General features: G+C 42.5%; 1 protein-coding gene across 26 annotated transcripts in view; it reads left to right on the forward strand.

Moving 5' to 3' along the window:
• LOC147208464 (protocadherin gamma-C5-like) overlaps positions 1 to 25186 on the forward strand; it is a 231170-nt gene that overhangs the window by 102834 nt on the left and 103150 nt on the right. For 2 of the 26 annotated variants that reach the window (XM_086135564.1, XM_086135786.1), the window contains exon 1: positions 17236 to 19662. The exons of 20 other annotated variants lie outside the window; for them this stretch is intronic. In XM_086135564.1, the coding sequence (XP_085991690.1) occupies positions 17251 to 19662 (2412 nt within the window). In that variant the 5' untranslated portion in view covers positions 17236 to 17250. Of the gene's footprint in view, positions 1 to 1267; positions 3707 to 4870; positions 7399 to 12270; positions 14796 to 17235; positions 19663 to 22304; positions 24865 to 25186 lie in introns of those variants that run through there. 4 more of the 26 variants (XM_086135540.1, XM_086135571.1, XM_086135501.1 and 1 more) reach the window with 4 other exon arrangements.

Genomic DNA, 25186 nt, shown 5'->3' on the forward strand with positions numbered 1-25186 from the left:
ACCAATTTTACTTTGTACATACTTTGTCAGATATGCGGTGGGGCATCGTTCTCGCTATGAAACACGGTGGGGTGCAAATTCCGTCTGGTCATCCGTTTGTTTATTCTGTACTTTGATTGATAATCCATTCGGATCGAAGGACCATAGAGGGGCAGTGTGATGTCACCAGCTGATTCACTTTTAGAATGGGAGTTGGATTCCAATTGACTGTTTTATGTATTGTGGTCTGCAACAATAGAGATAAAAAAATGTAATAACAGACATTGAAAACACATCAATTTAGCGCACGGTATACACTCAAGGTTCATACTTCACTGTATTCAGTAACCGAACAACGAAATGCTTGATTGACAGTTCACTTTCACATTAAACACATAATTTGATTTATAGCACATGAGCCAAACGGACATTAAGTGACGTGACATCACGCAGGAGCATACACTGACTCGACTCAACTCAACTCAGCTGGATGTATAGAGCACTTTAAAACAACCATCACTATATACAAAGTGCTGTACATGGAGCAAAATATAATTCATACAACAAACTATAAAACAATAAATTAATCACCGAACACAGTCGAAAGCACAAAAACAGTTAGCAGGGAACCTTTGCGCTTCATCACAGCGTTAATTGTCAAATGTGCAAACTATTTCAAAATTATCTATCTTTCTATTCATCCATCCATCCAGTGTCTGGTTTATCATAAAAAGACGCATTGTCTCGTTGAAATAACCAAATAAATTATAAGTCCCCCACATGACATGTCATGTCATGATGACATGCATGCAGCAAATATGCCCAACATTATTAATGTTGTTTTAATGCTTTGTGGTGCGCTATAGTCGCGGTTATTTTTTTTTCGTTTCATCTTAACTGTCTCCGTGTCATTTTAAACCATTTGCTTGGGTGTGTGTGTGTGTGTGTGTGTGTGTGTGTTTTAAATCTGAATTGAAGCATTTTGATTTACAAACACGCATGTACACTGATGAAGGAAAATCTTTTGCATTACTCAATTTGTACTCAAAGGGTCGCTGTAGGTCAATCCAACAGTCGGTGTGTATTATTCCGCTCCTTATCCTCTCACTAGTGTCAGAGGAAAAGAGGTGGTGTGCATCGTTTGGGCTGGCTTCGAGAAAAACGGACCCGCTCTCACTCGCTTGTTGTCTCAAACGGTATGAAGCCAGCGTCATTTTCTTCGTTGGCACCTTTTTCTGAATTACAAAAATACGCATCCTTCATTGGGATAATTTTGTAGGGTATATGTTCTTTGTATTTTACAATGGCAAACGGAAGACCTCCCAGCACAGAGGGCAGAAAATGGCGCATCGTCTGCTTGCATCTGTCATTTGTACTTTTTCTCAATCCAACGGTTGACGGAAATATCAGATATTCAATTCCGGAGGAGATGAAGAAAGGCTCTGTGATCGGAAACGTAGCACAAGACCTCGGGTTGGATGTGAAGAGACTGTTGTCCGGACGAGCCCGCATCGTGACGGGGGAGAGCGTCGAGTACACCAAGCTGGTGACAAACAAAGGGACTCTGGTGGTGAATGAGAGGATTGACCGGGAGCAGCTTTGTGGAGATTTGACGCCGTGCAGTTTCAGTTTTGAGGTGATATTAGAAAATCCCACGGAGCTCCATCACGTAACTGTTGAAATTACAGACATAAACGACCATTCGCCGACGTTCAAAAGAAACGACATTCGTTTTGAAATCAGTGAATCTGCAAATACTGGCGCTCGATTTTCTCTGACCAGTGCCGAGGACCAAGACGTAGGTCTCAACAGCCTGCGGGAATATTTTTTAACCGAGAATGGCTATTTTGTGCTGAAACAGCATTCAAATACGGATGGCAAGAAATATGCGGAGATGGTGCTTCAAAAGCCGTTGGACAGGGAGACGCTCCCCAGTTTGTCTTTAAAATTAATTGCAGTGGACGGCGGGAACCCACAAAGGTCTGGTACAGTCAATATTAATATTACTGTTCTTGATGCGAACGATAACGCACCTGTTTTCAACCAATCGGTGTACAAAGCCGGCGTAATGGAGAACGCTGCTCTGGGCAATTTCGTCGTCACTGTTAATGCCACTGACGCAGACTTTGGGTCTAATAGCCTTGTGACTTATCATTTTTCAGACATGGACAGCAGCCTCCGCGATGTGTTTGCCATTGATGAAAAAAGTGGTGTTATTTCTGTAAAGGGCTCTATTGATTTTGAGAAAAATAAAAAATATGAGATGAGAATAGACGCCAAGGACCAGGGTGGTTTGACGGACTCGTGTAAAGTAATCGTTGACGTCACTGATGTGAATGACAACGCCCCCATGATGAGCGTCATGTCCTTCACGAGTCCTGTGTCAGAGGACTCCCCCCCTGGGACAACTATTGGGATCATTAACGTTAAAGACATTGACTCGGCTGAAAACGGACAGGTGACGTGTAGAATTGAGCAAAACTCGCCTTTTAAAATCAAATCTAATTTGAGAAATTATTACACGTTGTTAACAGATGCACATTTAGATCGTGAACGTGTGTCTGAATATAATATAACTGTTGTTGCCACAGACGCAGGACTTCCTACTCTGTGGACAAAAAAATATTTCAATCTGAAAGTCTCTGACGTGAACGACAATGCGCCGGTGTTTGCGCGTGCTGTTAACAGCGCAATTATCACAGAAAATAACCCTCCTGGCGTTTCTATTTTGACTATTAATGCTAAAGATCCCGATCATAGTCAAAACGCTCGTATTTCTTATATTTTAGAGGATGCGAGTATCGGTGGGGCTCCAGTGTCTGACTATATATCTATAAACGCAGAAAGTGGTGTGATCCACGCAGCTCGCTCATACGACTACGAGCAAATCAAAGAGCTGATATTTATTGTTAGGGCTCAAGATGGAGGCTCCCCTCCTCTCAGCAGCAACGTGAGCGTTCGCATCCTGATCCAGGACCAGAACGACAACGGCCCTCAGATCTTGTACCCGGTGCTGACGGGCGGCTCGCTGCTGGCCGAAATGGTGCCTCGTTCGGCCGACGTGGGTTATCTGGTGACAAAAGTGGTGGCCGTGGACGTGGACTCTGGCCAGAACGCCTGGCTCTGCTATAAAGTGCACAAAGCCACCGACAGGGCGCTGTTTGAAGTGGGCCTCCACAACGGAGAAATCCGAACTGTCCGCCAAGTGACTGACAAAGATGCTGTCAAACAAAGACTGACTGTTGTCGTGGAGGACAACGGGCGGCCGTCACGTTCAGCCACGGTCATTGTTAACGTGGCGGTGGCCGACAGCTTCCCTCAAGTGCTGTCAGAGTTCACTGACTTGAGCATGCACGACAAGGAGTACAATGACCAGCTGACATTTTATTTGGTCTTGGCGCTGGCGGTGGTCTCCTTCCTCTTCATCACCTGCTTGCTGCTGATCATATCGGTCAAAGTGTACCGGTGGAGACAGTCTCGCATCCTCTACCACTCCAACCTGCCCGTCATTCCGTATTATCCACCACGTTACTCGGATACTTTGGGAACGGGGACTCTCCCACACGTGTACAATTACGAGGTGTGCAGGACCACCGACTCCAGAAAAAGTGACATGAAGAACATGCAAGCCATGAGTCAAAGTTTAGTGAGTGTGGATGGAGGTAATGCTGACATACCGCATGTGAACAAGGAGCTGTCAGGAGAATTTTCACAGATGTCAACATTGGTGAGTCAAGTGTTTCACCATTCTTGTTTGAATTTGTTTAATATGTATTTTTTCATTATTTACAAAATCTGTAATTGTTTATATTTCCAGGAAAGGTTATTTTTTCTCCATTATATCAGAAACTGAATAAGTATAGTCTATTTAAAATCAGGGATTCTCAAGTGGCCTCACGTTTATAGATTTGCGGCCCACTTTTGTAGATTTCTAACCACAATCAATTTTATTTAAACCAATATAAATACATAATGTACAATTACATGCATTTTTAAACATCATATCAAAACACATTGTTACCTTTGCAAAGTGCATTACTGAGCACATTTGTGGACTAACTAAATTAGACCTCACAATTAGACATTTTACTTGAGCGAAATATGCCCACTTCACTGTATGCCACACAACAGAGTTGCATGGAGTTCCGCGCCTTTTCATTTTCAATGTACAATTATATTAGATGTTTTTCTTGGGGGGTTTTTCTGTCAACGAGTTTCTTATTCTTCCAAGGCAAAGGTTCACCGTTGTTGTCTATGGTGCTGAAACTGTTTCCGCTCTGGGTGTCTTAAAAATACACACGATGCAATCGAAGATAATACATGGGCAGCAGTTTTTCCAACCTGAAGCAGTTTTTTTCCCTTACTGGGTACTTGTTTTGAACACTTTGAATTAATTGATTAATATTAATATGCACAACATGTAGTACAATGTCCTAAATGTAATACTATTGCTGAAATGATTTTTAGAATAAAATTAGTTTTCACGCTGAAATTCTGTTCACGTTTTTAAAAAAATATTCTGAATGCAATTACAACGACATTGGACAATAGTACATATAATTACAGAAATACCTCATTTTCTCGACACGTACTCAATTTGTACTGCACTGTCATAATGGAAATATCAGATTTTTTTAAACGTTAACCATAAAATGTATTTGTACATTTATGTGTGTTTTACTATAATTTAAAGTGGCCCTATAGATAAAAATGTTTTGCATCTGTGTTTTGAAAGGGTGAATAAAATGGAGGTGCACTACTGTGAAAATGCTCTGAGCGCCGCTGGTGACACGTCAGTGAATTTAAAGGGAAGGAGGCTGTGCAATTGTCGTCCTCTTGGACTCTTTTCGCACTGCATTGGAGAGAAAGAAACGGCCTGCTTGCCATTTGAAGAGCCACGTTTTCTGTCCGTGTGCGTGTTCATTTAAGAATTTTCGATGGAGCATCATCTGGTTTAACTTAAAGGAATCATCTTGTTGATTTTTTTTTTTTTTTTTTAAATTCACGATGGATTTTGTGTGGATGCGCGCCGTCGGTGGCCGATGGCACACACTGTTTGTCATTCTTTGTCTCGGTGAGCTGCGATCCGCGAGTGGACAGGCTCGCTATTCCATACCGGAGGAGCAGTCGGAAGGCTCTTTTGTTGGAAATATTGCGAGAGATTTGGGCTTGGACTTGGGCAGACTCGTTGCAGGTAAAGCTCGAATTGTAACCAAAGGAGGCCGACAGTATGTTGATTTAAAGCGAGACAAAGGCACGCTTGTGGTCAAAGAGCGTATCGACCGAGAGGAGCTTTGTGGAAAGACGACGCCCTGCAGCTTCAGTTTCGACATCATTTTAGAAAACCCAATCCAGCTTTATCGTGTAATAGTGGAGGTGGTTGACATTAATGACAACAGTCCCTCCTTCCCACAGTCTGAAATTAATTTAAAAATTGTTGAAAATGCTGCAGTGGGGACTCGTTTCTCACTCGAGAATGCCGATGACCCGGATGTTGCCATTAATGATATTCGGAATTATGCCCTTAAACCATTAGATATTTTTAAATTGGAAATACAAAACCAACCAAATGGCAGAAAGATTATCGAAATGGTTTTGCAGAAGGCTTTAGACCGAGAGAAAGAGGAGAGTCTCACATTAATGTTGATTGCTTCAGATGGTGGTGAGCCACATAGATCAGGGACGGTGAGAATTCAAATCTCCGTGCTGGATGCAAACGATAACGCGCCAGTGTGCACCCACCCTGTTTTTAAGGTCGACGTGCCAGAAAATTCCCCTGAAGGAACATTGATCACGACTGTTAGTGCAAACGACGCTGATGAAGGCCTCAACGGTGACGTCACGTTTTCCACGCGTGCCACCAAAGAAACAGAACAGCTGTTTGTTGTAAATGTACAAACAGGAGAGATTAAAATTACTGGTAAATTAGATTTTGAAAAGTCACAGATCTATGAGTTAAGCGTCCATGCCAGTGATCATGGAGGTTATACAGATACGTGTAAAGTTATTGTTAACGTACTTGATGAGAATGACAATGTCCCCACCATTGAAATAATGTCATTTTCTCAGTTCATACCCGAGGATTCTCCCTCAGGTACAACGGTAGCTGTTTTTAACCTGAATGATGAAGACTCTGAGGGCAACGGCGTTGTCAAGTGTTCCATTAACGATGACGTCCCTTTTAAAATTGAGTCTTCTCTAACAGGTTACTACACCATAGTGACTGACAATTTTTTAGATCGGGAAAATGTCCCTGAATATAATGTGACCATAACAGCGTCTGACCAAGGCTCCCCACCTCTGTCGAGTCGTAAAAACATCAACGTTAAAATATCTGACGTGAATGACAACCCGCCCAAATTCCATCTGTCGGAATACAGTAAGACTGTGCCGGAGAACAACTCTCCTGGTTTTTCTGTGTTTACTGTCAGTGCAAGTGATGCCGACTGGGGCCAGAATGCTCGAGTGTCTTACTTCCTGGAAGAGAAAGAAGTTAATGGAGCTGCTGTGGGTTCTTTTGTCTCGATCAATTCTGAGAATGGTGTCATCCACGCAGTCAAATCATTTGATTTTGAACAACTCAAATCCTTTGACTTCAACGTTACTGCCCGCGACTCCGGATCCCCTCCACTCAGTTCTGTCTCCACAGTTCGCATTCTGATCCAGGACCAGAACGACAACGCCCCTCAGGTCCTGTACCCGGTGCAGACGGGCGGCTCGCAGCTGGCCGAAATGGTGCCTCGTTCGGCCGACGTGGGCTATCTGGTGACTAAAGTGGTGGCCGTGGACGTGGACTCTGGCCAGAACGCCTGGCTCTCCTACAAAGTGCACAAAGCCACCGACAGGGCGCTGTTTGAAGTGGGCCTCCACAACGGAGAAATCCGAACTGTCCGCCAAGTGACTGACAAAGATGCTGTCAAACAAAGACTGACTGTTGTCGTGGAGGACAACGGGCGGCCCTCTCGTTCAGCAACAGTCATTGTTAACGTGGCGGTGGCTGACAGCTTCCCTCAAGTGCTGTCAGAGTTCACTGACTTGAGCATGCACGACAAGGAGTACAATGACCAGCTGACTTTTTACTTAGTCTTGGCGCTGGCAGTGGTGTCCTTCCTCTTCATCACCTGCTTGCTGCTTATCATATCGGTCAAAGTGTACCGGTGGAGACAGTCTCGCGTCCTCTACCACTCCAACTTGCCTGTGATTCCGTATTGTCCACCACGTTACTCGGATACTTTGGGGACGGGGACTCTCCCGCACGTGTATAATTACGAGGTGTGCAGGACCACCGACTCCAGAAAAAGTGACATGAAGAATATGCAAGCCATGAGTCAAAGTTTAGTGAGTGTGGATGGAGTTGATGCTGACATGCCGCATGTGAGCAAAGAGCTGTCAGGAGACTTTTCTCGGATGTCAACCTTGGTGAGTCAAGTTTTTCCATATTTTTGTGTTTTGTTAGTGATAAGTCTCACAGTTTTCAGGTTCCAAAGTATGCCTCCTCAATGAAGGTAAAACTGCTGCAAAGAATTAAAAAAAAAAGTCTATCCACTTCTGAAAACCCGAACTCTTTTAGTGTTTTCCTTTTTTATTTTTGGAATGTACTGTAGATAAAATAGAAATCCGAGTTTGTTATTCAGTGGTTCTACTCACTCGTCTTCTTGGTCAAACAGCTTGTATTTGGTCTTTGTCATATTTGTCATCGTTCTGGTTGAGGAGTTTCTTGTTCAAGTTTAATCCGGCCCTTTTTCATCTTGTCATTATTATTTCTGAAACGACCCTCATCTTTAATCATGACCATCATTATCACATGAGATGACGTCGAGCATTGACTGCCAAAATATTGTTGGTTATTTTTTATTACTTCAATTTGAAAGTAATTCACCTGTCTCTTAAATGCTTGTATAATGGTTGCTGTTTCAGAAGTTTGATCACTTCTTCAATGAGGAGAGTGTTCACATCTTTCCAGCCTTTGAAGTTTAAGGGCTGCTTTAAAAATTCGAGGCAACGTGTCTCTTTGCCTCCTTGGAGCAGTTGAAAGTGTCAATATACTTCTAGGCAAGCATCAAATGAGCTTGGTACATTTAGTTATCATTGGACTTTACTGATAATACAGCCTAGTAATTGACCCCAAATGAGCAGTGGCGCCTCGCGTGGCTGTGTCTCTGTCCGTGGTCCTGAAGGACAGCTTCCACACTGTATTCGTTGAACAGAGCTCACATGAAAGTTGCAATCGTCATTTGTGCTCATGTAACTGTGTCGATTTGCTGTTTTAGTAAGTTACAACTTCAACTCGTGTGAAAGAAATTAATTTAATTTTATGTTCTCATTTTTGTTTGCTTTTATATGTGGTTGTTAAACAAGACATTAGCCTGCAATGTTGAAAGATGTTTTTTTTTTAATGTGAGCATTTTAGTCTATACTCGAGTAATTGACAATTTTCACCCCTAAGTGGCGGTGTTGCACGTTAAATGGATTTGTTCGTGCTGGGTGATGCAGTGCAGCTCCCTCCTCTTTCACTGCCATTTGGCACAAGAGACCTTCGCGTGAACAACGTATAACCATTGAGCTACATCAGGTCGAAATAATTGCGCCTGCTTATTAGTCATTTTCGACCGGTTTACATCCTTGGAATATTTTTACTTGCGTATGGAGTCTAAAGATATTCTTCAATGCCGAGGAGGAATATGGCGACGCAAGGCCTGCCTCTTTGTCTTTTGGTGTTTTTTTCTAAATGGAGCGCAGGCGCAAATCCGCTACTCAATCCCAGAGGAGATGAAAAAAGGATCGCTCGTCGGAAATGTGGCCCAAGACCTCGGTTTGGATCTAAAAAGACTCCGTTCCGGGCGCGCCCGCATCGTGACTGGCGAGAACGTCCAGTACGCCGAGCTGAGGGCGGACAAAGGGCTTCTGGTTGTCCATGAAAGGATAGATCGAGAGCAGCTGTGTGGAGACGTGACGCCGTGCAGCTTCACCTTTGAGATTTTATTGGAAAACCCAATGGAATTGCATCCGGTGACCATCGAAGTGTTGGACGTGAATGACAACGCCCCAGCATTTGAAAATAGGCATGTAGAATTTGAAATAAGTGAGTCTGCTGCACTTGGCTCCCGTTTTGTTTTGGAGAGTGCGTATGATGCTGATGTGGGCGCAAACAGTGTGCAGAGCTACGTTTTAACACCCAGTGATCATTTTGTTTTGAAGCAACACGTCAGTCCGGGAGGGAGAAAATATGCAGAAATGGTGCTTCAGAAAGCTTTAGACAGAGAAGAACAGCCGCAGCTCTCATTAAAATTGTTGGCTGTGGATGGGGGAAATCCACAGAGATCAGGTACAGTAGATATAAATGTTAACATTTTGGACATGAATGACAATGTTCCTGTCTTTGATCAAACTTTATATAAATCTAAAGTAACTGAAAATGCCCCAAAAGGAACCACCATTTTGACCGTGAGTGCCACTGACGCAGATAGCGGTTCATATGGAAAAGTAACATACTCATTTTCAAAATCAAAAGTTGGAATAACAAGCATGTTTCATATAGACAAGATGACAGGGGGTGTATCCATCGCAAAACAAATAGACTATGAGAAAGACAAAACAATTGAATTTATGGTTGAAGCAAAAGATCAAGGTGGGCTGAGCGAGTCTGCAAAAGTCGAAATAGAAGTCATGGATTTAAATGACAATGCCCCAGTCATCAATGTAATGTCCTTCACTAGTCCTGTGCAAGAAGACTCCCCCGTTGGTGCCACTATCGGTATCATTAATGTCAAAGACCAAGATTCTGGTGAAAATGGCCACGTGAGGTGTGCAATTGAAGGCCGCGTTCCATTTAAAATTAAATCCAATGTAAGAAATTATTTTGCATTAATGACCGATGCTGATTTAGACCGTGAACGTGTGTCAGAATACAACATCACGGTTGTTGCGTCAGACACAGGATCGCCACCCCTTTCCATTAAACAGACTTTTAATTTGAAAGTGTCAGACGTGAATGACAACGCCCCCGTGTTTCCGGTCAGCCTTTATAGTGCAAACGTTGCAGAGAACAACTTGCCAGGTGTTTCTGTGCTCAGCGTAAGTGCCAAAGACCCAGATGAAAACCAGAACGCTCGTGTCTCCTACATGTTGGAGCAGAGTGAAATCGGAGGAAGATCGATTAGTGAATTTGTGTCTGTGAATGCAGAAAGCGGAGTTATTAGTGCAGCTCGCTCATATGACTATGAGCAACTTAAAGAGTTCCACTTCCGCGTCAGAGCGCAGGATGGAGGCTCCCCTCCCCTCAGCAGCAACGTGAGCGTTCGCATGCTGATCCAGGACCAGAACGACAACGCCCCTCAGGTCCTGTACCCGGTGCAGACGGGCGGATCGCTGCTGGCCGAAATGGTGCCTCGTTCGGCAGATGCGGGCTATCTGGTGACTAAAGTGGTGGCCGTGGACGTGGACTCTGGCCAGAACGCCTGGCTCTCCTACAAAGTGCACAAAGCCACCGACAGGGCGCTGTTTGAAGTGGGCCTCCACAACGGAGAAATCCGAACTGTCCGCCAAGTGACTGACAAAGATGCTGTCAAACAAAGACTGACAGTTGTCGTGGAGGACAACGGGCGGCCCTCTCGTTCAGCTACGGTCATTGTGAACGTGGCGGTGGCCGACAGCTTCCCTCAAGTGCTGTCAGAGTTCACTGACTTGAGCATGCACGACAAGGAGTACAATGACCAGCTGACTTTTTACTTAGTCTTGGCGCTGGCGGTGGTGTCCTTCCTCTTCATCACCTGCTTGCTGCTTATCATATCGGTCAAAGTGTACCGGTGGAGACAGTCTCGCGTCCTGTACCACTCCAACCTGCCTGTAATTCCGTATTGTCCACCAAGATACTCGGATACTTTGGGGACGGGGACTCTCCCGCACTTGTACAATTACGAGGTGTGCAGGACCACCGATTCCAGAAAAAGTGACATGAAGAATATGCAAGCCATGAGTCAAAGTTTAGTGAGTGTGGATGGAGCTGATGCTGACATGCCGCATATGAACAAGGAGCTGTCAGGAAACTGCTCACAGATGTCAACGTTGGTGAGTCAAATGTTTCACCATTTCTTATTTTTTTTGTAGGCCACGAGTTCATTATCACGCTATTAAGTGGCCTCACATGGGAGCCACATTTCTGCATGGTTATGGACTTGTGAAACACGATGATGTCAAACCAACCAAATGCATTTATGTACAGTATTCTAACTTTTTAAACACAATAGGAATACTTATTTTAACATGTACAAAGTGCATTTATGAACCCATCATCACAGGAGTAAAATCTAACTAATTAATCAGTTTGCAGAAACAAAGTTACGCCCATATAACCAGCGCAAAGTCGAACAATATACCAAAAGAACGAAAACTACCCTCATGCGCAAAGTTGGACTACTCCGCGCGAGACTCGCGCCCGGCACCAAAATGGGGCCAAATCACTCGGTAACATTTCATGACACTCAATCATTGTTTTGGTCACTTCAGTTTTTGAAGCAGGAATTTTGTCGTGACACATGAAAGAAATATTGACGCTCAATTGTTTTTCTTTCTATGATCAATTCCTGGAGGGGGTTGAACCTATTCAATTATTAAAACATAATACATAATAATACAACGAAAATACATAAATAATAATAAAATAAACAATGACGATAATAATAATAATAATAATAATACACTTGGAACTCTAAGAAGGGCAAAACTGTAAAATATCCCTGTATAGTACTTCGAAACGAGAACATTTTTCTTCGGATAAAAGATTAATTTGCATTATTTGTTGAAGGATGAAACCGTTTAGAATTGTTACTTATGTTATCCAACTTTACAAGAGTCCGCTCCCTTTGCAATGGTTTCGTCTTACATCTGAATGCAAAATTTGATACTTTTGGTGGGCTTTCTTGTTTTCAGTGCACGGTCAGTTTTTTATTTTTTGTGTTTTATTACTTCAAATGCCTGAAGAAATAACAGCGATTATCTTTAATTGAGTGCATTTTGGTATTGACGCTTTATTATTGAAAATCACCCTTTAAAGTGTTCCCATGTTGCAAGGGCGAAACTTCTCTTTCACTTGTCTGCTTTGCCTGCTGTACAGCGGCCGCTCTTCCCCCTTTTAGACTCTAAGAGACGCTGTTGGCTTAATTTTCCGTGAGTTGTCATGCAGTCCTCCTCCATGTGACAAGACACGGAGAGAGATATTCAGTCTTTTGTTGGCAGTGAGAAGTGAAAGAACAACGGTCCGTGCTTTGCATTTGTTTGGCGTAAACATTGACTTCGTCAGAAGAAAAACGTACAATAGAAAAATAGTATACAATCGCGTTCTCTTTATTTTATTTTATTTTTTTGTCATCATGGATAGTCTTGGAGCCCTCCCTTTCTCATGTATAAAATGGAGGTTGTTTTTTGGATGGCGACAGCAAATAGGAACGCTCATGTTTCTGCTTCGTTTGGTTACCACGGTAGGTGATCAGATTCGTTATTCAATCCCCGAGGAGATGAAGAAAGGGTCCGTGATTGGAAATGTGGCGCAAGATCTCGGTTTGGACATTAAGAGACTCATTTCTGGACGGGCCCGGATCGTGACGGGAGGAAACATCCAGTACGTGGAGCTAAAAACAGACAAAGGGCTCCTGGTCGTCAGTGACAGAATAGACCGAGAGCAGCTTTGCGGAGATGTGACGCCGTGCAGCTTCAGCTTCGAGATCATTTTTGAAAACCCGTTAGAACTGCATCGAGTCATGATTGAGGTTTTGGATATAAATGATCACGCTCCCATATTTTCAAATAAAGACAAAGCTCTCCGATTTGAAATAAGTGAAGCTGCTGCAGTAGGAGTGCGCTTTCCTCTGCAGAGTGCAGACGATCAAGATGTTGGTCAGAATGCGTTACAAAATTACATTTTGTCACCAAACGACAATTTTAGCCTAAATCAGCATGCAAATCCAGACGGCAGTAAATATGTTGAAATGGTGCTGCAGAAGCCTCTAGACAGAGAGCAACGGCCCCGTTTGTCTTTAAAATTAATTGCAGTTGATGGAGGAACACCACAAAGATCGGGTACCGTAAATATAGAAATAAACGTTTTAGATGCAAATGACAATGAGCCTGTCTTTAATCAGTCGGTGTATAAGGCCACTGTTATGGAAAACACAATGAAAGGTACGAGTATAATGACTGTTAATGCGACAGACGCTGACAGTGGTTCATATGGACTCATGACTTACAGTTTGTCAAAAATGAAAGGAAGTGCTGCCAATATATTTAATATTGACGAAAACACTGGCACGATTTACGTGTCTGGTCAAATAGACTTTGAAAAGGACAAAAAGTATGAAGTAAGGGTGGAAGCAAAGGATCAAGGTGGGCTGATTGGAACCAGTAAAGTTATATTTGATGTTATTGACATCAATGACAATGCCCCAATTATTCACATCATGTCATTTTCAAGTCCTCTGTCTGAGGATTCACCTCCTGGTACAACAATCGCAATTTTGAACATAAAAGATGAAGATTCAGAGAGAAATGGACAAATAAACTGCTTAATTGAAGGAAAATGTCCTTTTAAGTTGGAGATGTCCTTGACAAACTATTACAATTTGATTTCAGATCAATATTTAGATAGAGAATCTGTTTCAGAATATAACATAACAATTACAGCCACTGATCTTGGAACGCCTCCTCTTTCTAGTTCAACAAAATTACATCTTAGAATTTCAGACGTGAATGACAATGCACCATTTTTCAAGAAAATTACGTATTCAGCTTATATTGCAGAGAATAATTCTCCTGGCACTTCCATATTTGCTGTCACTGCCCAAGACGCTGATTGGAATCAAAACGCGAGAATCTCTTACCTTTTGGAAGATACACAGATAACTGGCAGTCCAATTTCAACTTTTGTTACTTTGAATTCTGAAAGTGGTGTTCTCAGTGCCGTTCGATCATTCGATTATGAGCAAATTAAAGAACTGGACTTGGTGGTCAGAGCTCAGGATGGCGGCTCCCCTCCCCTCAGCAGCAACGTGAGCGTCCACATCCTGATCCAGGACCAGAATGACAATGCCCCTCAGGTCCTGTACCCGGTGCAGACGGGCGGCTCGCTGCTGGCCGAAATGGTGCCTCGTTCTGCAGATGTGGGCTACCTAGTGACTAAAGTGGTGGCCGTGGACGTGGACTCTGGCCAGAACGCCTGGCTCTCCTATAAAGTGCACAAAGCCACTGACAGGGCGCTGTTTGAAGTGGGCCTCCACAACGGAGAAATCCGAACTGTCCGCCAAGTGACTGACAAAGATGCTGTCAAACAAAGACTGACTGTTGTCGTGGAGGACAACGGGCGGCCCTCTCGTTCAGCTACAGTCATTGTGAACGTGGCGGTGGCCGACAGCTTCCCTCAAGTGCTGTCAGAGTTCACTGACTTGAGCATGCACGACAAGGAGTACAATGACCAGCTGACTTTTTACTTAGTCTTGGCGCTGGCGGTGGTCTCCTTCCTCTTCATCACCTGCTTGCTGCTGATCATATCGGTCAAAGTGTACCGGTGGAGACAGTCTCGCGTCCTGTACCACTCCAACCTGCCTGTCATTCCGTATTGTCCACCTCGATACTCGGATACTTTGGGAACAGGGACTCTACCACACATATACAATTACGAGGTGTGCAGGACCACCGATTCCAGAAAAGGTGACATGAAGAATATGCAAGCCATGAGTCAAAGTTTAGTGAGTGTAGATGGAGCTGATGCTGACACGCTGCATGTGAACAAGCAGATGTCAGGAAACTGTTCACAGATGTCAACGTTGGTGAGTCAAGTCTTTCAACATTATTTTTCTAATTTTGTGTCTGATAAGTTTCAGAGCTGTATCAATTTGCTGTCGACTCAACTTCTTTGGTATCTTGTGCTAGAATGGTGACATCATAAAGTAACTTCCATCTTCGGTAATATTCTCAATATAATAAGTGGGCACACCACTGCTCAAATCCTTTGCAGGGTTTTTGGGATATACTGCAATCAATTTTTTTCAAGGGTTTGTCTTGGTATCATTTTATTACAGAAAATTTGGTATTTGAAAAAAATGCTGCGTCGACTTTTTGCTTTACTTCGTGCCCATAATGCATCCTGGCATGAGGGACAGCAGCAATCGTCTTGTCTTCCACAGTCTTTGGTTTTCTTTCTGGGTTGTTTTCTGGACATTTGCCAAAGTCAGATTAATGGAGTGAAGTTCCTTTCCTTATGAGACACCTGTTGATCTTGAGTCGTGCACTTTCGCTTCTTTAGAAAATGATTCACAGCCACAGGAAAATAACTATCGGTATTTGATCTTCTGCTCTTTTTTTTTGTTTGTTTTTTTCTGCTGAGTAGGTTTGCCCACTTAATATTGGATGGAAATGTTTTAGTATTTTCATTTTAGAACACACAACAAATTTTCAAGGTAATAGTCTTTTTTTATGGCACCACTCTTTGATCAATTGTGTTTGGTCATCATGTTGGAAAAGCCATCCTCGGTGGTCAAGCTGAGAACTTTTTTTTTTCTGAGATTTTTTTGTTTCAGATCTGCTTGCTGTTTATTGTATCAGTCAATGTGTAGTGCAAAGAAATAGCAGTGAAAGGAATGGCCTCGATGAACTCAAATTTCCTCAAAATTTTCCTCCGAATTTTAAGATGAGCAGCAGTCCTCCCCCATGGAGTGACTGGAAGCTTCTCGCTGTTTGGTGAGAAACAATATTGAAAATGGATGGATGGATGAATGTCATTCTCACCCGTGTTCCGTGTTGTCATGGGACTTCACCCAGCGCTACTTGTACAAACCGGGTGAATGTTGTTTACTTGTCCATCTTCGACCGCAGGTATATCCGTATTTGGTAGCGTTAGACCTCTTCAAAGACTTATTAAAGATGAATGGCAGTCATGTATGTGATCAGCAGTTGAGACACCCCAGAGTGATTAGTATTTGTTTTCTCCATTATTTAATGTTGTCAATGTGTATATTTTTTTTCTTTGCTGTTTCTGAGCACTACAAAATGCATTCGAGATGTCCTGTAGTTTCAGCACCATAGACAGCAACTTTGGCTTTGCATCCTTCAATCAGTGGACGCAATTATAGTTGTTTGTAACGTAACACAGCGTAATCTTTTTCTTTCTGATTAATATTTATTTCATTTACAAGAACTGAATCTGTAATACAAATGCTGAACAATTATACATTGTTTTTGAGTCCAATCGTGATATTATTTTTTTTTCATTTTCTGTTTTTGAAACGATACCTTTCACATCTCTTGATAGTGATTGTGTCACGAACAATTTCGACTGTCATTGACGCTGCAAACTTAATGTTTTGAGAAACGTAATTCTGCTATTTTAATGTCAAAAAGTAAATTAAACACTGAAACGCGATAATATTATGAGTTGAAGAAAAACAATAACTGTTTTGAGCAGGATATTTTTACAAAATCATCACTTTTATTGACGGTATTTAAATTTAATTTGACCTAGATGTCAAATCCAATTGCACAAAATTACAATAACTCAAATGTCAAATCAAACGGTGTGATCATGGAAGAAAGTAATTTTTAGATTAGCTCAGGACCAATATTTTCTGTTCGATTTTGTCTTACATTAGATTTAGATTAGAGTCAATTGCTTCATTGCCATTGAATCATTCACAAGTCGGCCACAATGAAACTAAATGTAGATTGGATCTAACTAGAAACACATTTCTAAACTGATGTAATATATCCTGAAAAACGTTGCAGCTGATTGCATTCAGAATATATATGTATATATATACACATACTATTTTTATACTTAAATTTTCATTCTACCATATATCATTTTCTCAAAGTAAAAGTTAAATAAGGATCCTGCATGTAAGAATCGTATCTGTGTGGAAACTTCACGTATTTAATGCTTTATTCGAATGAATATTCTGTTATTTTCAACATTTTATTATGGATATCTGATAACACATACGGTGATATTTTAATGTGATACATTCGAAGCTGAACCTGAACTGCCTTGCACTACTGTGAAAATGCTCTGAGCGCCGCTCGTGACACGTCAGTGAAACGACTCCATGCGGTTGTCCTCCTCTTGGGCTCCTTTTAATGCTCCATTGGTCAGAAAGACGACGGTCTGCTCGTTGTTTGAAGGCACGTTTTCTGTGGACTCCCGTGTTTATTTTGTCCGAATTGGATTGAGGTTTGCTTGTTTTTATTTCAAAGCAAACATCTTGAAATATTTTTTTTTTCAAATTCACGATGGATTGTGTGTGGATGCTCGCCGTCATCGGCCGATGGCGCACAATTTTTGTCATTCTTTGTCTCTGTGAGCTGCGCTCGACGAGTGGACAGGCTCGCTATTCCATACCGGAGGAGCAGGCGGAAGGCTCTTTTGTTGGAAATATTGTGAGAGATTTGGGCTTGGACTTGGGCAGACTAGTGGCAGGTAAAGCTCGTATTATAACAAACGAAGATCGACAGTATGTTGATTTAAAGCGAGACAAAGGCACGCTTGTCGTGAAGGAGCGCATCGACCGAGAGGAGCTTTGTGGAAAGACGACGCCCTGCAGCTTCAATTTCGACATCATTTTAGAAAACCCAATCCGGCTTTATCGCGTAACAGTGGAGGTCGTGGACATTAATGACAACAGTCCCTCCTTCTCACAGCCTGAAATTAATTTAAAAATTGTTGAAAATGCTGCAGTGGGGACTCGTTTCTCACTCGTTGATGCGGATGACCATGATGTTGCCTCTAATGATATACAGAAATACATTCTTAAACCATCAGATAACTTTAAATTGGAAATACAAAGCCAGCCAGATGGAAGGAAGGTTATCGAAATGGTTTTGCAGAAGCCTGTAGACCGAGAAAGAGAGGAAAGCCTCACACTCATGTTGATTGCTACAGATGGTGGTGAGCCACAAAGATCAGGGATGGTGAGAATTCAAATCACTGTGCTGGATGCAAACGACAACGCGCCAGTCTGCACTCAACCTGTTTATAAGGTCGACGTGACAGAAAATGCACCTGCAGGGACGGTGATCACTCGTGTTAGTGCAAAGGATGCTGATGCAGGTATCAATGGTGACGTCACATATTCGACTCGTTCTTCCAAAGACACAGAGCAGCTGTTTGATGTAAATGTCAAAACGGGAGAAATAAAAGTTGCAGGTAAGTTAGATTTTGAGAAATTAAGGGGTTATCAATTTAACGTCCAGGCTAGTGATCATGGAGGATTTACGGATACATGTAAAGTATTCATTAATATAATTGATGAGAATGACAATGTCCCCTCCATGAAGTTGATGTCCTTTTCTCAATCCATACCCGAGGATTCTCCCCCAGGTACAACGGTAGTTGTTTTTAACGTAAAGGATGAAGACTCTGAGGGCAATGGACTTGTCAAGTGCTCCATTAACGATGACGTCCCTTTTAAAATTGAGTCTTCTCTTACGGGTTACTACACCATAGTGACTGAAATTTTTTTAGACAGGGAAAGTATCCCTGAATATAATGTGACCATAACAGTGTCTGACCAAGGCTCCCCACCTCTGTCGAGTAGTAAAAACATCAACGTTAAAATATCTGACGTGAATGACAACCCGCCCAAATTTCATCAGTCGGAATACAGTCAGATTGTGCTGGAGAACAACGCTCCGGGTTTTTCCGTGTTTACTGTCAGTGCTAGTGATGCAGACTGGGGCCAGAACGCTCGAGTGTCTTACTTCCTGGAGGACAAAGAAGTTAATGGAGCAGCTGTGCCTTCTTTTGTCTCCATCAATTCTGAGAATGGTGTCATCCACGCGGTCAAATCATTTGACTTTGAACAAATCAAATCCTTCGACTTTAACATTACTGCCCGTGACTCCGGGTCACCTCCACTCAGTTCTGTGGCCACAGTCCGCATCCTGATCCAGGACCAGAACGACAACGGCCCTCAAGTCCTGTACCCGGTGCAGACCGGCGGCTCGCTGCTGGCCGAAATGGTGCCTCGTTCGGCCGATGTGGGCTATCTGGTGACTAAAGTGGTGGCCGTGGATGTGGACTCTGGCCAGAACGCCTGGCTTTCCTACAAAGTGCACAAAGCCACTGACAGGGCGCTGTTTGAAGTGGGCCTCCACAACGGAGAAATCCGAACTGTCCGCCAAGTGACTGACAAAGATGCTGTCAAACAAAGACTGACTGTTGTCGTGGAGGACAACGGGCGGCCCTCTCGCTCAGCGACAGTCATTGTGAACGTGGCGGTGGCCGACAGTTTCCCTCAAGTGCTGTCAGAGTTCTCTGACTTGAGCATGCACGACAAGGAGTACAATGAACAGCTGACTTTTTACTTAGTCTTGGCGCTGGCGGTGGTCTCCTTCCTCTTCATCACCTGCTTGCTGCTTATCATATCGGTCAAAGTGTACCGGTGGAGACAGTCTCGCGTCCTGTACCACTCCAACCTGCCCGTCATTCCGTATTGTCCTCCTCGATACTCGGATACTTTGGGAACGGCAACCCTCCCACATGTGTACAATTACGAGGTGTGCAGGACCACCGACTCCAGAAAAAGTGACATGAAGAATATTCAAGCCACGAGTCAAAGTTTAATGAATGTGGAAGGAGTTGATGCCGATATGCCACAGGACAACAAACAGATATCAGAGCTTTTTTCACAGACGTCAACCTTGGTGAGTCAGATGTTCTACCATTTTTCTTGCTGTTTTTTTTTAGATTTGTTCACAACTTCCTGCACATGAATGGAACAAGGATTTCTCAACAGATTTCACCCCTGTGTCCGTGACAATGTTCGCATGGTGTTGAATTCACAGCCCACATAATTAAATTCAAACCACAACAAAAATCTAAGTATTGCATAATACTGGTGTTTTAAATGAAGGAATGCAAAACCTATCTGCAATGTGCGGAGCCCCTCAGGGGACATGGAAGAAAAAAATAAACCTCTGCGTTCCCTCGCAAAATTTTGCCTTCCCACGGAAAGATTGCGTTCCCTTGCAAAGATTACGAGATATTGTCTTTTTTTTTTTTTTTTTTTTTGTAAGTGGACGCTTTTCTTTAATACTCGATTTAGTCCTCCCGGGTCAGCTTGGCTAGTGTCAGCTTCACTCTCATGCACGGCTGAGTGAGAGACGACACCACTTCGGGGAAGGAGAGAATCATAGAGGACAATCAAGAACAGATTTAATGTCTTTGTATTTCAAGCCAATTATCAAAGTAAAATTCAATGGAACTCACCAATGGGTGATAACACGCCATGTTTGTTGTTTTCTGTTACCTTGACGATGACCCGGAAGTACATCAACGCCATTAAAAAAAGTTTGCATATCGCAATCTTTGCAAGGGAATGCAAATATTGCGTTACCTCGCAAAGATTGCATTCCCTCGCAAAGATTGTGAGAGACAGCAAACTTTTTTTATGGTGTTGAGGTACTTCCGGGTCATCATATGGGTAAATGAAAAAAACAAACATGGCGTGTTTTCATCCGTTGGCGAGTTCCATTGAATTTTATTTTGATTCTTGGCTTGAAATACAAAGACATTAAATCCGTTCTTGATTCTCCTCCACGATTCTCTCCTTCCCCGAGGTAGTGTCGTCTCTCAATCAGCCGTGCATGAGAGTGAAGCAGACGTCAGCCAAGATGACCTGGAAGTTCAAAATAGTGCATTAAAAAAAAGGTCCCCTTACAAAAAAAAAATTGCAAGATATTGCAATCTTTGCAAGGAAATGCAAAACTTTGCAAAGGAACACAATACTTGGCGAGGGAATGCAAAACTTTGTGAGGGAACGCAAAGTTTTCTTTTTTTTCTTCCATGTCCCCTTACGGGCTATGTAGCAATGTGTATTTCAGGAAACGAGAACAAAATTGAGTAAAGTTGAATATAAATTGCAAATTATAAATGTGGCAATGTAATTTTACCTTTTACAAGATATGGGCAAGGGTTAAAACAAACCATTTGTTCAACAAATGTTTTCAATAGATAGATACAGTAGATGGTATAAATAAGTACAACCCGTTTTCACAGCAAATCACGGCTTGGCTATCACAATAAAATGATGATTAAAATAAAATTCCGAAAAAGCAGATGAGCAAACAGCATGTCGTTACTTTTATTTTAGATTTGTTTGACGTTCTATGGTTGAGAATATAAGTTTAAACATGCAATCAAAATAATTACTGTGACCCTTTTCATGATTAAGATTTTGAAAAATAGAAATAGTCGCTGGCACATTCGCCTGACTTGTGTGCGAGGCAGCGTGAGATAGTTTCCCGCTCAGTGACAGTGTGGATGCGAGTGTGAATGGTCATTTGTCTCTCTCTGTGCCTGCGACTGACTGGCGATCAGTTCAGGGTGTATACTGCCTTCCGCCTGAAGTCATCTGGGATAGGCTGCAGCAACTCCGCGCCACTCTGTTCAGAATAAGCGGTGTTTAAAATGGGTGGATGAAAAATAAACGTATGAGAGTCAACCATGGCATGTAATTTCAACACATGGTTGTCTCTTTGCAAAATAGTTGACCAAAATAAATTGTGAACGTTTTCATGACAATTCGTTATTCACTTGTCAGTGCCAATGCAGCTGCATGTTTTTCAGATGACTTTATTCCCACACGATTCAAGTCAAAGATGTAGTACACGTGCATTTCTCATACGATTAAAAAAAAAATCCTGCCAGATGATTGTTGTTACGGATTTCAGGAAATAATATGATTTGTGATGGTAGTAGTGTTTCACGGCTTCATGGTGACGACGATGATGATGGTGATAATAGTAATAATTTCAAAAGCTCCTATAATTTTAAATTGTTATGAATATCCATGTTCGATAAATCCCACATAGCAAATCAATGCTTGTTTGTACACGTGAATTTGCAATTGTCACGTAGTAGTCATGACGTTCATTATTTTACTGTTCTACAGCAAAATGAAAGTGTTGACCCCCTTTGCAATCGCTCTGTACATGTTAATATTACAGCAGGATTTATCTTAATTTTTTATATATTTTCTTTTTCTCATTCCATCTTTTTGTATTTCTGAAAATGTTTCAAGTCATTGTTTTAAATATATTTACTCGGCAAAGTCCTAACTTGTTGGTTCCTTGGTGTTGAACAATATTTTCTGGTTGACACTGGAAGGAAATTCGTTTACAGCAGTGGAATTTGTTCCATCTCATGTGCCGATAGCTCGTTCTTACACGTTTTAGACTCTAAGAGACGCTGTTGGCTTGGGTATAATTTTCGGTGAATTGTCGTCATGCAGTTCTGCAGTGACGAGGCAGTGAAGCAGATTTTCTGTCTTTCTTTGGCGGTGAGGGGAAGTGAAAAGAACAACGGACTGGCTTTCACATACATGTAAACGTCGACGTGATGAGCAGGAAGCGCATAATTTAAGGAACTCGATCATCTTTCTTTTCATTTTTGCCATTATGGATGATAACGGACCACTCGTTTTTTCGTGCGCAACATGGATGCTGTTTTATGGACGGCGACAACAAATCGGAACGCTCATGTTTCTGCTTCATTTGGTGACCGCGGTAGGTGGTCAAATTCGTTATTCTATCCCCGAGGAGATGAAAAAAGGCTCAGTGGTTGGAAATGTGGCGCAAGATCTCGGTTTGGACATCAAGAGACTCAATTCAGGGCGGGCCCGCATTTTAACCGAAGATAACATCCAATACACGGAGCTGAAAACAGACAAAGGGCTCCTGGTTGTCAATGACAGAATAGACCGGGAGCAGCTTTGCGGTGATGTGACGCCGTGCAGCTTCAGCCTCGAGATCATTTTAGAAAACCCGATCGAGCTGCACAGAATCATTATTGAGGTTTTGGACATAAATGACCACGCTCCAATATTTCCCAATAAAGAATCAGCTGTCATATTTGAAATAATTGAAGGAGTAGCACTTAGAGTACCGTTTCCCCTGCCGAGTGCAGAGGATCAAGATGTTGGGCAAAATGCGTTGCAAAATTACATTTTGTCTCCAAATGAAAATTTTATATTGAATCAGAATGCAAATCCAGATGGCAGAAAATATGTTGAAATGGTGCTCCAAAAGCCTCTAGACAGAGAGCGACGGCCCCGTTTGTCTTTAAAATTAATTGCAGTTGATGGAGGAACACCACAGAGATCGGGTACTGTAAATATAGAAATAAATGTGCTAGATGCAAATGACAACCGGCCAATATTTAACCAATCCGAATATAAAGCCTCTGTTGTTGAAAATACAACAAAGGGAACTCGTTTAATGACTGTAAATGCGACAGACGCTGACAGTGGTTCAAATGGACTCATTACTTACAGTTTGTCAAAAATGAAAGGAAGTGCTGCCAATATATTTAATATTGATGAAGACACTGGCTCAATTTACGTATCTGGTGAAATAGACTTCGAAAAAGACAGAAAGTATGAAGTAAGGGTGGAAGCAAAGGATCAAGGTGGGCTGACTGGAACCAGTAAAGTTATAATCGATGTTATTGACGTAAATGACAACGCTCCAGTTATTAATATAAAGTCATTTTCCAGCTATCTATCTGAGGATTCCCCTCCTGGTACAACAGTTGCAGTTCTGAACATAAAAGATGTTGATTCTGACAGAAATGGACAAATAAAATGTTCGTTGGACCGAAAACTTCCTTTTAAAATTGAGCCATCTCTTACAAATTATTATAATTTGATTTCGGATCAATATTTTGATAGAGAATCTGTTTCAGAATATAACATAACAATTACAGCCACCGATCTCGGAACGTCTCCTCTCTCTAGTTCAACCAAGTTACATCTGAGAATATCAGATGTCAATGACAATGCACCGCTATTCAATAAAAATATTTATTCAGCTTATGTTGCAGAGAATAATTCTCCTGGCACTTCCATTTTTGCTGTCTCTGCCCGAGACGCTGATTGGAATCAGAACGCGAGAATCTCTTACCTTTTGGAAGATACAAAGATAAGTGGCATTCCAGTTTCGACTTTTGTTACTTTGAATTCTGAAACTGGTGTTCTCGGTGCCGTTCGATCATTCGATTATGAGCAAATTAAACAACTGGACTTTGTGGTCAGAGCTCAGGATGGCGGCTCACCTCCCCTCAGCAGCAATGTGAGCGTTCGCATCCTGATCCAGGACCAGAATGACAATGCCCCTCAGGTCCTGTACCCGAGGCAGACGGGAGGCTCACTGCTGGCCGAAATGGTGCCTCGTTCGGCCGACGTGGGCTATCTGGTGACTAAAGTGGTGGCCGTGGATGTGGACTCTGGCCAGAACGCCTGGCTCTCCTACAAAGTGCACAAAGCCACCGACAGGGCGCTGTTTGAAGTGGGCCTCCACAACGGAGAAATCCGAACTGTCCGCCAAGTGACTGACAAAGATGCTGTCAAACAAAGACTGACAGTTGTCGTGGAGGACAACGGGCGGCCCTCTCGCTCAGCTACGGTCATTGTGAACGTGGCGGTGGCCGACAGCTTCCCTCAAGTGCTGTCAGAGTTCACTGACTTGAGCATGCACGACAAGGAGTACAATGACCAGCTGACTTTTTACTTAGTCTTGGCGCTGGCGGTGGTGTCCTTCCTCTTCATCACCTGCTTGCTGCTTATCATATCGGTCAAAGTGTACCGGTGGAGACAGTCTCGCGTCCTGTACCACTCCAACCTGCCTGTCATTCCGTATTGTCCACCTCGATACTCGGATACTTTGGGGACGGGGACTCTCCCGCACTTGTACAATTACGAGGTGTGCAGGACTACTGACTCCAGAAAAAGTGACATGAAGAATATGCAAGCCATGAGTCAAAGTTTAGTGAGTGTGGATGGAGTTGAAGCTGACATGCCGCATGTGAACAAGGAGCTGTCAGGAAACTGCTCACAGATGTCAACCTTGGTGAGTCAGCATTTCACCATTCTTGCTTTGTTTTTGCATCTGATAACTTCCATTGCTCTCAGTGGGGGATTTTCATTAATTGTCATTGCTGGATGGATGACATCTTCAATATAATTCTCATTAATGCATAAGATCAAATTAGTGTAATTCAATGAAGAAATAAAGTGTGCGGTAAAGTAGTAATTCCTTGCACTGCAGCTTTTTGTCAATTAATCCAGTCAGAATTGTGAGTCAAATTATGAACAATAACACAACACTAGAACGTTAAAACACATTTATTTTTTGAGACACTACTTGGTCTTTTTTTCTCAGTTAATCTTCT

This window comes from Hippocampus guttulatus, chromosome 2, assembly GCF_054856545.1.
Source record: "Hippocampus guttulatus isolate MCC_2025c chromosome 2, RoL_Hgut_1.0, whole genome shotgun sequence".
NCBI lineage: Eukaryota > Metazoa > Chordata > Actinopteri > Syngnathiformes > Syngnathidae > Hippocampus > Hippocampus guttulatus.